An 18,277-nucleotide genomic window follows, 5' to 3' on the forward strand; every position below is an offset into this window, starting at 1 on the left:
GTAGAGAGAAATAACTCTGTGCTCGCCGTGTCTCTCCGCGCTCTTTAGTCACTCGGTGGCTGTCATCCGTTTTCTGTTTGAAAATACAAATTTGAGCGTTTTGGGGCTGCTGTTGGGTTCTTTTCGGCTTTGCAGGTGTGGTTTTGATGAATTTTCTTTGTCCTGTTGGCTTAAAGGAGGGAGGCTCGCACTTGCGGTTGGGCACTCGAGAGCAGGGATTTTGTGCTGCTGCTGATTTTAAGCAGTTCCCAGGTTTGCAGAGCAGCTGCCAGAGGGTGTCTGGGGCTCCGGGAGCGGTGCAGCGTTCGGGCTGTCCCTGGAAGAAAGGCAGGCTCATGCTCGGGCTGCCCAGATGACAAAACACAGCTCAGGACTGTGCAAATGAAATCTTTGTCTATTTAGCTTTCAGGACAGTAGCCTTCAGAAAACCTCTCCGAGATAGTGTGGATTGAAAGCCACTCTAAAGAAACTACTGAAACAGAGTAAAATGTATCATAATTCTGTTCTCACTACCAAAATGATGACTTGGCATTTAAGGCTTCGCAAGGCAGTTTGTTTTTTTCTCCTTTCTAGGTCTGCAAAAGTTCTTTAAACTCGTTTATAGTGTAGTATAAGTACTTAGTCCGTGCTCCCTGAGGTGCATAGTTTAAGTAAGCAGATCTGAAATGCTTTTTGTGTTGATTACCCAAATGATCTGAGTTTGCTTGGCCCTCACAGCGGACCTAGGTTGGAATGTTGTTTTAGAATAGGAGGAGGGAAAAGAGCAGAGTCACACAGTGTTTTATTCAATTTTATTTTCAAGGTTCCTTTCTTCATTACTGGCTCTTTTTCTTTCTTTTAAAGAACTGCTGTAGTCCCATTAAGTTTAAGATGTTCTTTTAGTGCTAACAAGTTTGGGTACCACATTGGCCATGGGTCCTTCCCAGGATCACATCCATCAAGGACCTGACTTAACCCTCTTAGTTACTAAAAAGAAAAAAACAAATTTGTGCTAAGATGTCTGAACTAGCATCTCTACAGCTGCCCCAAATGGTTTATTGCACACGTGTGACTGTTTCATTTGTTAAACTAATAAACAGCATGCACATTAATTTCCTAGTAGTTCTGTAGTAACCACAATCACAAAGGGTTACTTTCCTGTAATTATCTGTAGGCTTTTTGCTTGGAAGACAAAAATTTTGCTGTAGCATTTTTTACATTTTACCTTCTTGTCCCTACTTTTTATCTGAAATATCTTTAAATTTAGAACGGCAAGGTGTGTTTTAAAGATTATTATCCTGAGCACTGCTTTTCATATAGAGCGGTTGTGATCTCATAATAAAACTCACTGTCCCCCCAAGAAGAACAAATAAAAATATTGTTAGGTGAACTTCTAAGTTTTCATTGTTTGGTTTATTTGGGGAGGAGGAAGGGGGGAGAAAGTGAAGAACAAATTGTTTCAGTAGCTATTTCACCATGTGCAAAAGCACTTGCTTGATAGTGTAAACAGAACTTTATAAATGTCTTTGTTTTTCATTCCTGAAGGAATAAATGAAATCCAAAATCTGTAAATTAGGAAGGAATTTTCTTATTTAACAGTTGCAAGCCAATTTTTTTTTACTTCTAAAAAAGAAAACATACCTTACCACTGTTCACTCAACATTTATGTCCATCTTAACCAGCTCAGAATAAGGATTGTTCCAATTTGCAGTACTTACAGGGCTGTTATGTTTATTCCAGTCATGATAGATCAGTCATAAACCTCTAAGAATTCAGAATATTTTCTGAGGCTTAATATAGAATGCTGACAGTGTTTGCATTTTTATTTCTTAACTTTATAGAAATGTGAAGAATAACCTTGGATACTTTCTGCCGAAAAACTTTCCAGGAATGGGGGCCCTTCTGCCTGATTTGTTACATGTAATTTTTTAGCTGGTCCTAAAATGAGCTGTGAGCTTCTGATTTTTTTTGTTGTTTTTTGTTCTAATAGAACACTTGAAAGCTCTGTTCTCTGTGAGTACTGTTAGTTTTCACAGGCTGTATCAAAGTCCTGCTTTTACTTTAAAGTGAAAACTAAACTATCAGAAGCCTGATGTGCTGCTAATGTTATCAGTTCTTGCAGGCAGCCAGTGAAGTGGCAAAGTTGTATATTCTTGTTCAAGTTTTTAGAAGCGTTTTGTGTGATTTGTAGGTGTTCAGGGACTGCTCTGAAGTCACTGCATGCCTACAGCTGCTATCTCATCAGCCTTGCCATGCTGTATTCCAAGTCTGGAATGTGGATAAGGTGCAGGAGTAAAGCTTCACCCAAATTCACTTCTCCCGAACTTCCTTTCAGTTCAGCTCTGTACAGGAATGTTGTCTCCTGGAGGAGGCTGCATAGTGGATTATTCTTGGTATCATTTTATTTCCAGTAGCTCACAAGCACTAGGCAGAATTGCTAGAATTTGTGCTCTTGAGCACATTAATTACCTTATTGCTTATCATAATTTCCCCTTTTAAATATGGAAACTGCCATTTCTTGCCTGTTGCCTGTGTGACAGAGAAATCAGATTTACTATCCTCAAAAAAGGGTGTAAAGGAGTTTTGTGTACCTCAGAGTAGTGGCTGTAAATCTCCCTTTCTTACCTCCCTGTCTAGCATGCAATACAAACCTGTTTGCCTTCAAAAAGAGAGTTTTACTGCTGAAGCCAAGGAGTTGAGTTCCAAAACTCATTATGGACTGACACATGCCTCTGTGTTCCTTGGATAGTTCTACAACATCTCTGAATTTCAAGTAGTTTGTTATACTTTGTGTTGTCAGCAGCATTCAGAAGTGTAATAGATAAAAATGTATGTCAGGACATCTGTCTGTCTATGGGTTTTTGGGGTTTTTTTTGTAGCTGCTTATTAATTGGTGTTTAAGTGCTTCAGGCTTGCAGACAGGAGCAAACACTATGGCCTGTGTGCAAAAAGGCACAACTTTTGGTGCCTTGTCACATCATCCAAGACCACCTGTAAGAGTTTAGTAAGTGCTTCTGCCTTGCTGGGTTTCATAACTTTTAAAAAGTTTGCATAATACATCCTCTAGAATGTATCAGTCCAAAAAGATTGGAATACAGTACAACAGCATGTTAGGAGTCTTCTGCTTTCTTGAGGTGTGGTTGTGATAATTTTGATTTCATGAAGTAGAAAAGAAGCTGCTGTTGTGTTACATCATGTGTCAGTGGAGCTGGGAAGGGGAAAGCTGAGCATAGGCTGGCCATGTGTGGTGGGTGATTAGCATCAGCTCAGCCAAGTTTTGTGTTTCCAGAAAGGTAAGGTGTCTGCTCCTAATGTGGTGAATATATTGATTTCTTTAGTTCTGTAGCACTCAGACATTGACACTGAAGATGTTTGCTTGTATGTTTTTATTAAAGTCATTTCTAACTGTACTAAAGGAGGTGATGTTACTGCAGTCTGCTTGAAGACATGAAGTAACCATGAAGTCTTACTTTCTGGCATATTGTTTCAATTTTGTAGAGAGTTGTATTTCCATATTTCACATTTAGTTTGAGAGATTTGGGGGTCCCTGTTGTCCTTGCTGCAGGAACTTTTACTGTGCAGTATTCTCAATGGGTGCATTCCTGAAGTTTGAGTTTTTGCAACTTGGGAAGGGTGGGAATGCCTCTGACTAATGGTGATATTGTGCACCAAGGCAGTACCTATCAGATACATTTAGGGAATTAATGGACCAGTAGGATTTCACATCCCATCTGAATCTAGCAGTCAAGGTGGTCCTGATTTTTATGAAAAGGCAGCTTGTTTCATAGCTGAGGTTTGTGGTGCAACATTCTCACAACTATCTTGCTGAAGACCTGGTGGTATCAAAAACCACTTAGTATATCTTAAATGTTCTAGCAGTTAGTGTAACTTTTCTTACCTTAGTTGAGTAGATTGCTGAGGAATGGCTTTCCCTGGCTTTTTTGTTTTCTTTTTTAAATTTTTGTCAGACCAAGAGGAGTTCTCTAGCTTGATTTTCAGACTTCTTGTGTTTTCCAAATACATGTTAATATTATGTAGAAGAGAATGATACTTGGGGGTTTTTTGTGTTAATTGTATTCCTTACTGTATCTGATTTGCAGTAGAAATAATGTGTTAATTTCTATCAGTGTTACTGTATCAGTGTGCTGTGAAGGCTCAGTATTAATGAAAACTATTCTGCAGCATACAGAGGAAACCAGTACTAACAATAAACTGACCCTTTATATTGGAATTCCTACTGGGATATACACTTGCCATCTGATTTTAGTAGTATCTTCAAAGGTTAATATTTCTACTAAAAGCTATTAGCGATTTACAATTTATTCTTGGTGAATGATTAACAAAAATTTAGTTAATATTTCCAAAAGAAAGTATGGATAAATGTTTAACTACTAAATTTTCAGGATAGAAGTGAAAAGTCAGTGAGATGGACAATTTTTCCTGTAAGGGCTCTTAGAGTTCTGCAGTTTTTAACTTCTCTACTGAAAAGCTTCATAACAATCCAGGCTTCTGTCAATGACTTGTGTTAATTCATACATATTTAATAAGAAAATAATGAGTACCTGAAGGATTTTAGTGGATGTTCTCTATTCAGGTGGTGCTTCAGAAAGTCACTCTGGATCTTGTAGCTTTGAAGTCCTGCTGAGAAAGTGCAGAATTGCCCCATAGTTGCTGAAAGAAGAACATAAACAAACATCTGTTGATAACGTTGTGTGGTGTTCTGATGAAAACAAACAGTGTCCGTTTTAATTTTGCTGATCCGGATGAAAGTCCAGCTGTCAAACACAATTTGCTTTTGAAAAATTTTCAAGGGTTGCCTCTCAGAGCAATTTTAGAGCACACCTTTAGTTAACTAAAAATAAATTTGTCTGTGAGCAGTAAGAAAGGCTTGCTCACATTTATGTTCACTGTATTAACAGGTCAGGCTGACTTGAGTTTGCAGTTTTATGACATTCTGTAACTGACCAGAGTAAAATGAGTAAAATGTATATTCTTTCAACTTCTAAATTGCAGCAGGTTCTGCTCATCTTACTGGTTTCTCTTGAATTCTTTATGCCTTGACAGGCTTGTTTGTAAAGGCGGTGAATGTCCCTCTGCTGATGGCTTGTGACATCTGTTACTGTGACAAGCCTTTCTCTTAACTGATCACTTTGTTTACAATTTGATTACAAATTAGTCACATTTTTAAAAAGAATTTAGTTTTGCATTCATGACTTTCTCAGCCATTATTGTGACTTGGTAAATCTAGGACTCTTATCTAAACTTGATAAGTATTTCAAAACTTGGAATTATTTCTCAAGATTTACAAACTAACAAAAATCAAGAAGTCTGGGTGATATTAAAATAACACTGCCAGAATTTTGGGGGGTATTACAAAGGTGGGAGCTGTTGAGATGGATGCTGTACAGAATGCTGCATAAATTGCCTTGTCTGTTGGTGAGTGGGCTGGCTTTCCAAACGCTCAGGAAAACAGAAAAGTTGAGTTGGTTGTTTGCAAGGCGGCACAATTTGTCCAAAAGCTGCTCCTGAGCTCATGGGAGTGAGATGTGTGTTTGTACCCAAATTCAGAAGTATTCTTGATGAGATAGATACTCAGTGGGAAGTGAAACTTAAAATATCATTGCCCAGTTGGTTGCTTGTTCTGCACAACATTCTTGAGCAATGTTCTTCGTGCTTTTGACGTCTCTGTGCCAAGGAAATGATTGGCACTAGGTCTTGGTGTCCAGTGTTGTCTGCATTGAGCTTCACTTCTCAGTTGTGTGGCCAATGTTATAATTCAGAAACCACATGAGTACTGCATTAAAACTATGAAATAATTAGTAAATATTGTCTTTAAAATACTTGAGATATTTTAAAGGAAGATTCTTTATAGTTGTTTAAGTTTTTAAAACCATAATTATGTTTTAAACGATGACAATTTCTGGTTTAAGATCTTGATTTTTTGTTTCCTTATGTAGCTATGTAGGAAACCTCTCCAGAGATGTGACTGAGGTTCTCATACTTCAGTTATTCAGCCAGATTGGACCATGCAAAAGCTGTAAAATGATAACAGAGGTAAGGCCTTCCACATCTGGGGGGTAGCAAATGTAATGTAACTTTATCCTAAGCTATCCAAAACAAATGAAGTTGAGGGCTTCTTTTGACATTACTGGCAGTGGGTTTCTTTGGGTTAATTGTGTTTGGCTCTGGGGATAGCTCTTTGCAGGAGAGACCTGGTGTCTGCAATCCTGTGCTTTTACCTGTGGCCCTGACATAGCTTTTGTCAACTGGTGATGAGATTCCACTTTATTTAAAAGATTGTTACCCCCTCTTGGCAAATCATATTGTTCTGATGATCAGAAATCTTATTATTTCAAGTGTTATTCATGGCTATTTTGTACATTTTTCTCTTTATTTGAACATGAGCCTCAGTAATTCTTGTCCTTCTTGAATAAATGGTTCTTTGCTATAGATGAAAAGTAAGAAGTCCTTCAAAATAAGTTTGACTCTTCCTCAGCTTTTTCTGCACTAGTTCAAATACCTCTTGTCTACACTAGTACAAATAGTTCTTGTCTGCACCTGTCTGTTCTTAAGTTAATTTTTCCTTGAAACAAAGTGACAAAATTTCCATAATATTCCAGAAAAAGTCTTTTGCACAGAGTGTTGGTAAGTATTAATGTTTTCTTATCTCCATTGTAAATACTCTGGTACCTTTTTGGTTGGCAGCCATTTCTGTGAGCTTTTTGACACATCCTACAAAACTTCTCTCTCCCTGGTATTTTTCCTTCCTTCTACATTTTTAACTGGTAAGCTTTGAGCAGGCAGAAACTAACCTGAGTTCAGCCAGGTTTAAGCTTTGGTCCTTCATCTCTGGTTTCTGTATACTCTTCATACTTTTTACTACAGCTTATGCTTCTTATGAACTTGTAATTACAGATTTCTTGAGGACAGTTACATTAGTTTGTTGTCAGGATTGTTAATGAAATTATTAAAAAGCAAGTCTTGTGACCAGACTTCTTTGGAAATGCTACCAGAAACTCCCCTGTGGGCTTCTTCTCCTTTCAGTGTGTCACACAGCTTGTTTGTTTCTTTGTTTTTAGCTTATCATCAACTTGCTGCTTGTTTAATCACTCTCATCTTTGTCTGGACTAATAATTTCCCATGTGACACTTTTCTCTGCTGGATTTGCTTTAAGTTTATTGGAGAAAAATAACAGAAGGCTGACAGATCACAGTTGTTAGTTCTTCTCTGAAGAAACAGTTTTGATTGTCATGTGCTCTACAGACATAAGGTGCTGCTGCTCCCACCTTTGGCTGGGTGAGAGCTGTTAGCAGCACTTTGGTTTCTTGAGGATCAGATGAGAAATTCCAACATTTTTACCTTGGTTGAGGCTTTGTGGTTTTAAGATCTTTCCATAAGTGAGATATCTTCATGAAACAAGTAGATAAACAAAAACTGCTGGCAGCTGTATTCAGTGCCACAGAGATGACTGCACTGGGCTGACCTCAGCAGCTGCTAATAAGCAGTCACAGAACTGCAGGTTAGATTCTAGACTGTCACAGGACCTGGCCATGGTGTCCATCCTTCTGCAGTGTGTGCTAAACCTGTCCTGGGGACTGTGTCATGGCTAGGTCGTTCTTACCATTGTTAGTACCACCATCACCTTTTAAAAACCTGTGATTTTTCCATTTTAGCCAGGTGTATCAAGTCATTCTTTTTCTTCTGTAGAGTATAGGACATGAACACATCAAGTGTTGAAAAATTTCAGGTGTTTCTTTTGGGAGTATATAATACTCAGGCTGCTGGCACAGTATTTGTAGATAGTTTGAGCACCTAAAGATCTGAGTGTCAGCAAAAGAGATTCCTCTCATGTTCAGACAAGTTCTCAGGGCTAAAGAAGACCTCCCTACAATGTAAAAGTAAGCCTGCACTTCACTGAAGCATAAACTTCCAAATTGCCTAAAGGAGCCTTAAATGGGTTTCCCAAAGTAGTGTGGGAGGAGGGTTGAATTAAGACTTTCTTTTTTGGAGCATCTGAGGTGAGTGTGCTTGTAGAGAACTTTGTGACTGAAACTTTTTTTATGATCTCAGGTGCATTTTCTCCTGTCTGTTCATTGTGCATCAGTTAGAGGCCCCAGGTAGTGACAGTGTTCAGGAGGATGACTTCAGACTCCAAGACCATTTTAGGTGTATAAAGGCCTTGTGATCCATTCAACTGGCATCTTCACAGCTTCACAAGTAGACAGAATTATGTTTAAGTTGTACAATCCAGTTTTAGGGGGAAGGATTAGAATTGTTCATCAGTGTAAGTGTGTATGGGTTGTCAAAAGTCAAATAGGAATGCTGGAAAAGGCTTCTCTTAGCTTGTGTTACAGCTGTGTTCTGCCTGCACTGGGGGAGGTTGATAGTGAGAATATTGATGCTAGAGCAGTTCCTCTCTGCTAGACCCTTCCCTTTCTATGTGAGAAATAACTTGTTTAGGGTAGTATTAGTGTTCATAGATTAATATTTTATCATTTTGGTCCATGCACGTGCTGAATAGTTAATGGAAATGTTATGGTTAGAGTTTTTGTACTCATTACATCCTGGAGGTAGATCAAATCCAGTGTTCAAGTTGGCATCCTTGACATCCTTTCCACTTGATCAGCTTTTCAGAAAACTCTTCTGTTCTTTGCACTTTATACTCTGGTACAATTATTACTTCAGTGACCTCTGTCAGTGAGTCTTTCTAAAGGTGATTTGTTAGGCCATCCTGCAAAAACAGGTTGTACTCAAGGTTTAACAGAGTTAACAGTCAATTGATTAGTATCCTTTTCCCTCAGTCAAACTATTTTGAGTTCTTTTAAAAGGTTATTTCCCAGTCATTTGCTATGGCATTTTTCACTTGAGACTGACACTATGCAGGTACCAGGTTGCTGCCTGCTGGTGGTTTTCAGTCAAATAAAAGGAAAGACTTCTTAAGTAGGGCAAGAGAAAATTGGTGAAAATGTGTCTGGGGAATAAACCTTTCTAGCTTTGAGTATATGCATGAAGCAGTTTTTTCTTCTCTCCATTCTTCCCCTTTCCCCCCCCTTTCCATCCAGTTTGCAGATCACTTTTCTGATCAGTTATTTTTAGTTCAGGAAGCTTCAGTCCTCATTCAGAGCAAGCTATCCTTCAGAAACTGCTAGACCTTTAATAAAAAATCCATCTTAAGAATTCTTGCATTTAAGTGTAATGTCAAAGGCTATTTCATAAATCTGATGCAAATCATTCTGAAAGTTTCTAGCTATAAGTAATATATTTTCCTGGATTTTCTTCTCAGCAACCCGATAGCAGAAGGGTCAACTCTTCTGTTGGATTTTCTGTTTTGCAGCATACAAGCAATGACCCTTATTGCTTTGTGGAATTTTATGAACACAGAGATGCAGCTGCTGCATTAGCTGCTATGAATGGGAGAAAAATTTTGGGAAAGGTAAGTTGCTTACATGGTAATCTTAGATTTAAAGAATATAGATTTGTGTGAAAATATTAATACGGTCATTGAAGATGTTTTACCAAGATTAAATATTGATATAATGATATTTTAAAAGTATTGATATAAAAAAGTAAGCCTTGTTAAGGAAATGTATTATTTGTGATCTTCTATTTATGATGGTGTTTTATATTAAATGATGATTTGTAAACGTTGACAGTTGTAACCCACCCTTGAATGAACTTACAAAATGTAAGAATTTTGTGAATTTATACTAAATCTTATACTTGTTTTCAGGAGGTCAAAGTAAACTGGGCAACAACACCAAGTAGCCAGAAAAAAGATACATCCAGTAAGTAATGTAATGCCACAGTATCACTTGTGCACAAATACTTCACAAAGTGGTAATAATTTATCATAAATGCATTTAAATATAACTTCTCTCCTTCCCATCTAGTGTTTGGTAGAATTTTGCAAACTAATTCTTCTGTTTCTGCTTTACAACTGGGGAAACCGGAGTGGACAGATTAAATTGCTGCTGCTCTTCACATGGAATCCTGAGCGTTCCTGGTTCCCAGAGCTCTGTGCAGAGCATCACTTTCTCAGGAGTTGAAACTTTAGATAGCAGTTAAATATTTGATTAGTAAATTATTTATTTTCAGATCACTTCCATGTGTTCGTTGGGGATTTAAGTCCAGAAATAACAACAGAAGACATCAAGTCAGCATTTGCTCCTTTTGGTAAAATATCGTAAGTATCATCATAAACATTTCCATTATCAGTCAGAAAATGTGATAGTGAAAATGTGTTTCTAAGTTGAAATGTTATTTCTTATCTATTGGGATAATTTTTCTGCTGTTCATTTTCTTGTGTTTGGTGGGTGGGTGGGTGGGTAGTAAAGAGGGGTTGTATCTCAGTGTGTTTCACAATGTAAATACAGTAATGTAATTGTGCTCTGGTTTGCTGAAAGCAATGTGCTTTTAACCTAATTTATATGCTAATGTCCTTCACCTTTTATTAAAATTTAATTACTGCTCTAAGTGTGATTTTTTGCTGTTGAGAATGTGTACAGAGTAGTGACCTGACATACTATATATATTGTATCCTGGGTGTGTTTTATGTGCATTTTTGCTGCATTTCATAGACAGTGTGGAAAACTGGGCAATTGAAATATAATTCTATAAAGCTGCTAGTTAATAACTTGGGAATGTTTTGAAAAAGCTAATACTTATGAGAATGAAATCTGGTTTTTTGGATGATAATGGGATGAATTACAATTATAATATCTTAAATGAAAGAATGGTGGCTTTACAATATGTGCACATTTCTGCCAGTTAAGAGAATATTTCTTTAAACTTCTCTTGGACAATTCAGGTGATCCTAAATCACCTGGTGTTCTAATTGAACATATTTAACATTACAAAATCCTTGAGAGTGCTAAAGTGTATATGTCCCAAAGAGTACTGCTACAAAAAAAGTCTGTTAATCTTTTATCAGTTTATCTTTATAAAAATCTAAGTTGCACATGAAGGTTTTTGTACGACTTTACAGGAATATATTTCTAAGAACAAAATTCTTATTTTTCTCTTGTTCTGTACGCATATTTTTAAATGAATCATAAATCTTATTTCTTACCTCTGCTGTTTTGTTTACTTTGCTTTTTGTCTCTTAATGTGGTAAGTAGTACTGTTTTAAAAATCAATTTAAAAAGAATAATTCAGGTTTCTGTTTCTCAATCTATATTTATACCTGAGACCTGCAGTTTTTCTAAAGTCCAAGTCACAATTAAAAGTAATAGCATTCTGGTTATTTTGCAGAATTGCTCATAAGAATGGACAGGATCTTGAAGGCTAACTGCAAGGAACTGTGCACACTGGAACTCAGTTGTAGATTTTTTCTCATTTCTATTTATTCTTATTATACATTATTTATATATACATATTTTAGTATTTACATTTTAACATTCTATTATTCAGTGCAGTTCTATATTTCCAATCATTTTAACTTACTCACTAAAATTTCTGTGTAAATTTGTTGTTTTCGTACTGGTGTGCTTAGCATTGTTGTTAGTTTTATTCTCCTTTCTTAAATTTCTGAAAATGTCAATTTTTCAAAATTTACAGCTACCCAAACTCCAAAATGATGGTAGAGAATTGACCAAGAAAAATAAAGAAATCTGTTAACAGGCCATGTATGCCTTTTAATTCCTATTTTTTCCTCTTTTTCGATTTTTTTAATATTTCATATATTTTGTATCACTAGGCAGAAGACATTTAACTATTTAGAAAATGCATGGTAAATTAGATAGAATTGTTACAGTAATTTATAGAACAGTAAACCTTAGAGGACCCTAGCCAATAGAATATTAGAAAAGGAAACTTTGTTTCTCTTATACTTCAAATTTGAACATTCTAGTTATAGCCAGTATAGGTTATGTGCATAGGTTGCATGTTTATTACATGTTATTTTTTTTGTCCTACTGCTTTTTTCTAACAGGTAAAGAAGCAATAGGGAGAGTTCAGGAATGACTGTAGTTTTAGGGCTAACTGAATTTATAAGAAAAAATTATGCTCACAATACAGTGTGTGTGGTTCCTTTTAGTTTTTATTTTGCAGGTTATCAATACTACCCTCATATAGCTGTGCTTCTTTTCACAGGGATGCACGGGTAGTTAAAGATATGGCAACTGGAAAGTCAAAAGGCTATGGTTTTGTATCTTTTTATAACAAACTGGTGAGTAATCACAATGCAGGTTTAAAATAGTTCCTATTTTCCATTTTTAGTTTTGCCTGTTTATGTATTCGCTGTTTATTAGGCTTCACCCAGGGAAACGAATTTACATGTACAGGAGCTGGATGTATGTTTAGGACAATGTGGGGAAACTGTGAATAATTTTCCTTAAATATTTTGCAAAGGAAAAGCTCACAGTTTCAGGATTTTAGGTATATAAAGCCTGTTTGTGTGGTCAGAAGTCCTAAATGTCAGATATCTGGAACTGTCCTAATCAGAAAACAAGTTTTAATTTCTTCAGATTTGCCAGTGCCATAAGATGCTGCAGTTGAATGCCTTGATTTAGTGTGGTTTTCCAGTTGCACTTTCTTTGTTCTGTGTTACAGCTGAAAAAGAAATAGAAAAAGAAATAGCTGTTATTTCCTTGTACCCCTCTTCCCTTATCATACAGTTGTTTGGTTCCTGTGACCAGGGGGGAAGTCTAACAGTCATGGAATTAAAGTTACTGGATTCTTTTTAGACTGAGCCATAAAAACTCAAATTTGAAATTAGTAGTCATTCTACAAAATTAATGGATGAATTCTAAGCACAATACTAAAGATTAGTCTAAATTTAATGTCCTGACTGCTATTCATTCCCACAGCAGTTGCACCTGTAGGGTTATGGTGTGACAGTCCTGAGCTGGTACTTTAAGACCTGTTTTTCAGAATATATCATTCTGCTGGATTTGGGGAAGTGGGATATGCTCCCAGACTTCCAGCCTGAGCTCTTAATGCATAGAAGAGTTAAGAGAAAATGGAACTCCTGCATTGGACTGGATCAGTTATGGCCTGGGCTCTGTTCCATTTTTGTCTCAGCTGTGATCCTCAAGCGGGATAGCAGCAAGATTCATCAGAGAGTGTTTCCTTTCCTAGTCAGTTCAGTATGTATGCACCATGTTTTAGGAGCCAAGGGTGCTTGAATCAGTTGGAGTGTTTCATTGTCTGGGGGTTTGCTTTTATCATTTAGATTGGGTTTTTCTTTTCTTATTGGTCATCTTTTGTAACTTCATTTTTGTATTTATGTGTTTTTAAAATGAGTACTCAATATCATTAAAACCTAGAAGATCAAGGTCCTGAGTTTGAGAAGAGAATTACAGCTGGGAGCAACTCACCTTTAACTTGTCCACATTTTTTTTGTCCCTTGTGCCTGGCAGTCTTTTCCTTAAGCTTTGTGCCCTTGGAAAAGCATTTCAAATGTGCACTAACTGTTTGCTCTACCCGTCTTCTTCCAAAGTAATTGGGAGACAAATTCCTTCTTGCAGCTGTTAGCAAACTTACCCTTGCTTACCAGATGTTTCTGCTTACACTGTGAACTAAAGACTGTCTTCAGTTTCATGTTCAGGATAAAAAGTGGGCCATGGGTTCTCGTGTGTGTTCATACAATGACTTCAACATGTAGAGACCTTAAAAGACTGTTGCACACCTCCAGGAAGCAAAAGAAGCATTTAGTGATAGTTATTTTATTTCAGTGATTGCTTCTGACATCTGTGTGACCTTCCCACTTTTTTGGGCAGCTTTTGAACATTCTAATGCAGATGCTTGTATAGTATATGGTATAAATGTGTGTGTATCCATGTATACAAGTAGTATATATATGACTGCAGTTGGCTTTTATCCTGTGTAGAAAATGGGTGGGAGGAAGTTTTTACCAAATGACTGCTGAGGGCCTTCTCTGTAGCCAGTTGCCTTCATGTTAATTAATGTTTGTTTGCCTGCTATGATTGTTCAGAATTTCATACTCTTCTTACTATTGTTACTTGTTTTGTCAGCAGAATTAACTGATAACCAAGTCTTGGGAGTAGATTTGTACATGGTTTTTGTTTGGAAGTGCTACAATCTCTGTTTTAATCTCTTCAGGATGCAGAAAATGCTATTGTACACATGGGAGGCCAGTGGTTGGGAGGCCGCCAGATCAGAACTAACTGGGCAACAAGGAAACCACCAGCCCCTAAAAGTACACAAGAAAGTAAGAACTTCATGTCATGCTGTGTTGTGTTTGCTGTCTTTTCGCTGTTCGGTGGGGGAATAAAACAGAAGCCAAAATCATGTCACTTAAATCACATATTAGCTTGCCTTCCAGATCTTGATTAGATTTTTTTTGGTATGTTGTATCAACATAGTCATAAAATGTTTACTGTTTGTTAATAATGTGTTTGTTAAATGTGAAGTTCATGCTTGTGTACGAGGTAAGTGTCTAGGTTACTGTCAGCCCACTGCTGAAAACCAGCCTTCTCTCTTTACAGATAATACAAAACAGTTGAGATTTGAAGATGTAGTAAACCAGTCAAGTCCAAAAAATTGTACTGTGTACTGTGGAGGAATTGCCTCGGGGCTAACAGGTATGAAGTGTTCTCTTATTTTTTATTATTGAAACTTTTTGGACACCAGGATAGTTACTAATTCAACAACATCTTATGTTGTAGATCAGCTTATGAGACAGACATTTTCACCGTTTGGACAGATTATGGAAATAAGGGTGTTTCCAGAAAAAGGTTACTCATTTGTCAGGTACGGACAGAGAAAGCAAAATCTCTGGGTCTGTGTGTGTAGTAACACTTCATTTCTCTGTAATTTCACTTGATTGAACTTGTCCTGATACAATAAAAGTTGTCACCATATATTCATAAAATAATTTGGAACTTGTAAAAGGGGCCACCAACATTTTTACCTGAGAAGATGAATGTTTGTGAAAGCAGATGTTTTTCTCTGGATTTCCTGTATGTATCGAGTCACTGTTTTTTAAGTAATCAGGTGGAAGTACTGTAAAACATAACATTGGTTTGTTTTTACATTTCTTAGGTTTTCAACCCATGAAAGTGCAGCACATGCTATTGTTTCAGTTAATGGAACCACAATTGAAGGACACGTTGTTAAATGTTATTGGGGTAAAGAATCCCCTGATATGACTAAAAACTTCCAACAGGTAACTGTACCTAACCTTTTCTTTGTGCTCAAAAGCAATTGTGTTTATACCTGTAATGACTTCCCAGTTATAATGGCTAAATTTTGTGGTGGAGTTCTTATGAAATTCCATGTTCTGTCTCAGTTATGTTCCAGTTCATCAAATTGGGCTAGTGATTTTGCTGGAATATCTGTTACTGTCTTCTGGATATGATCCAAGATAGGGAGAAACTTTGAGGTAATTTTAATTCTTGCTGTTTTGCTAACTGCAGATTAGGTGGCTGTCCAACCAAATAGTCTTTGGGGTTTCAAGCACACACAAATAATTTTTTTCAGTACAAGGATCTAATTAAGTCATAGTGACATCTTATTTTTCAGATCTCATTATTGCTTGTTTTAGCTCTCTGAGTGATATAGCCAAAACTTTGCCTTCAGCAGCACAAATTTCAAAATAAACCATCTCTAGAACCTGAAGTACAATGGTTTATTCTTTCTGCAGGTGGATTACAGTCAGTGGGGACAATGGAGCCAAGTATATGGAAACCCACAACAGTATGGGCAATATATGGCTAATGGGTGGCAAGTACCATCATATGGAATGTATGGCCAAGCATGGAATCAACAGGGTTTTGGAGTAGAGTGAGTAATTATATTTAATTTTTTTTAGAATATTCCAGGAATGCTGTAGCTTAAGTTTCAGGCTCATTTGGGTCAAGGATTGCACAAGGTTTTAAACTTTAGGGGGACTCCTGTGTGCTTAAAGTTTATGTTCAGTGGTTGCCGTGAGCAGATACTGGGGTGAGTCACTCAGACTTGTACCTGATGGCACATTTCATGTGTGATAGAGGCACAAAGACCACCCAGTGTGGAAAAGTTCTGGGTGGTGGTTTTGTCTGGTATCTAAATCTGTTCTGTGTTCTGACTTGAGGTGGTGAGTCTGAGCCAGGAGCCTGGGTATTTGCCTACAGGGAGAGAACGAACACAGACCCTTGAACTTGTGCAGTTTCAGAATTTGAGTGGGCTTTTAGTAATGGATCTCTTGAAGACTGAAGTCTTCAAAAGAACTCTTTTGTTTTAACATAATTTTGAAATAACTTGTTTGCTTAGTTCTTCATTATCTGGTGCCAGTTAAACATACTAAGCCCTGATAGATCTATCAGTGGTGTTCATGGCCATGAGGTATTGGGTATTTCTTGCATTTCTGCATCACTGATGTTGAGTTCCAGCCACCTGTGTGTGTTCATGCCTTGGGAGGCAGATGCCATATCCAACTGGTACCCAAGGTTTGTGGGGTTTTTTTCTCCTTTGTTCTTAAAAAGCTCATGATATTTTCAGGAATCACATGTTGTAGAGCTTAACCTGAATTACTCATTAAAAAGAAGAAGAAATTGTTCTATTTTGATACAAGTGGTTGTGTAGGAAGTATGTTTTTATATATTTTTTAAAGTTCCTTTTCCCCACTGTTTTTAACCATCCTGTTTCTTTTTAAGCCAATCTCCATCTGCTGCCTGGATGGGTGGATTTGGTGCTCAACCTGCCCAGGGACAAGGTGCTCCTGTAATACCTAACCAAGCTGGATATGGTATGGCAAGCTACCAAACGCAGTGAGCTTGGACTCTGTTTAAAAGTGTGTATTTCATGATAGGCTGCAGTTTCCAGTGACATTCTGAAGACTGGAATGTAGACAATGAAAAAAAAAAAGAAAATATTTATTTTAAAAATGGAAATGTTTGGAACCTTTAGCACAGCTTTGCTTTGGTGAAGGACACAAATGTCTTCTAGTTCTGCCTTTTTAAGTTTTTGTTCATGATGGATATGAACATGTTTTTCTTTGTGTAAAAAACTTAAAAATAAAGTCAATAAAGACAATTCTGACTACAAATTTTGATATAGTAGGAGAAATGGCTAATGAATTTGATTTTGAGGTTACCATTCCTTTTTTTTTTTGTTTTGTCTTCAGTGTTTTATATCATTGTGCTTTTAAGAGAAATGACGTTGAAAAACAGGGAGTTGCTTTTAGTTGAACACACATCCTGAAATAAACTGTGGACCAATCACTACAACCTGCAAGACAGTATTGAGTTTTCAAGAAACCTATGGACATAGCTCAAAGTATATGTAGATCTTGGAAGAATTTTTTAAAAAAATATTTAATTTTTCTACATGCTTACAGAAAACAGCTGATACAATGAACAGTTCAGTCTGAAATGAAAAACAGTACTGTCTGAGAAATTTCACATAACTTTTGCTGTCCACATTCAGGCACACGTTGAAACTTTTCAGAGCTGGTTTGTTTGTTAAAACTCTAGTAGTTTACGTTTAATTTTGAGAAGTAAAAGTGTTTTACAAGTATGGTGTTTGTATTCAAATCAGACAGTCATACTTGGGCTTTTACATAAAGTTTGAAGGCTACACATTGTAAATATTTCATAATTACAGTGTTTCAAAAGCATGCTCAAACATAGAAGTAGCAATGTAATTATTCAAAGTAATACTTAATATACCCTACTGCTTTAAATGCAGTAGATTGACAAGAATGTGCAAGACTGACATTTCCAAAGTTGGCTATTATGTAAAGTTACATAAAGAACTATAACAAAGAGCCTTAATTTTAATTTCATAAATCTTTAATGCATCACCTTTTTGTCATTAGAAATACAAATTTTTTGCTTTACATTATTTGGTATGTAAATACCTTGGTTAACAACCTTGTAAACCTATTTCAAGGTTATTATAAGTTGTATAGTATCTTGAGTGTTTTGAAAAATCTTGATGTTTTTTAAGTCTAGAAATATTTTGCCCAAGAATTTTTTAACAAGATTGTTAAAAACATCTTATTTTAGAGAATATTCAATGTGCCATTTGGTAAATGGAGATGCAGTTGAAACAGTACACTGAGTTGTGACTTATTTTTAATTAAAGTTTTTGTCTTTATGGATGGTTTGCATGTGATGAACTTGTACAGAGGCTGGGTTGTTTGTGTACTGAGTGTGTAAATGGATAAATCATGAAGATGTTTAAATGGTATACTTGGGTTATTTCTGAATTATTTTATGGATACATTGATATAAACTGCCTCAATAAATTTGAAGTTGAAAATGAATGTAAGTTAGATATAAGTAATGTGTCCTCCCTGTGACAGCTAGAGGGTGCAAATGCCTCAGCTGTCATCTGGAATGCTGAGGCAGGCACA

General features: G+C 36.6%; 1 protein-coding gene across 3 annotated transcripts; it reads left to right on the plus strand.

The window, feature by feature from the left end:
- The first annotated feature begins 5,938 nt into the window (after nucleotides 1–5,938).
- TIAL1 (TIA1 cytotoxic granule associated RNA binding protein like 1) lies at nucleotides 5,939–18,187 on the plus strand. Of its 3 annotated transcripts, XM_031062567.1 has the most exons (12): nucleotides 5,966–6,033; nucleotides 9,314–9,412; nucleotides 9,710–9,764; nucleotides 10,075–10,162; nucleotides 11,230–11,603; nucleotides 12,070–12,145; nucleotides 14,041–14,149; nucleotides 14,427–14,522; nucleotides 14,607–14,691; nucleotides 14,983–15,106; nucleotides 15,584–15,723; nucleotides 16,575–18,187. In XM_031062567.1, coding segments are annotated over exons 5-12 (750 nt in total). In that variant the 5' UTR covers nucleotides 5,966–6,033; nucleotides 9,314–9,412; nucleotides 9,710–9,764; nucleotides 10,075–10,162; nucleotides 11,230–11,601; the 3' UTR covers nucleotides 16,693–18,187. The 3 variants fall into 3 exon arrangements, with proteins under 3 accessions (XP_030918426.1, XP_005427783.1, XP_030918427.1); XM_031062566.1 differs by lacking the exon at nucleotides 11,230–11,603 and having other exon boundaries at nucleotides 5,939–6,033; XM_005427726.2 differs by lacking the exon at nucleotides 11,230–11,603 and having other exon boundaries at nucleotides 5,940–6,033; nucleotides 9,263–9,412.
- Nucleotides 18,188–18,277: the final 90 nt, after the last annotated feature.

Source organism: Geospiza fortis, unplaced genomic scaffold (assembly GCF_000277835.1).
Source record: "Geospiza fortis unplaced genomic scaffold, GeoFor_1.0 scaffold719, whole genome shotgun sequence".
Classification (NCBI taxonomy): Eukaryota; Metazoa; Chordata; class Aves; order Passeriformes; family Thraupidae; genus Geospiza; species Geospiza fortis.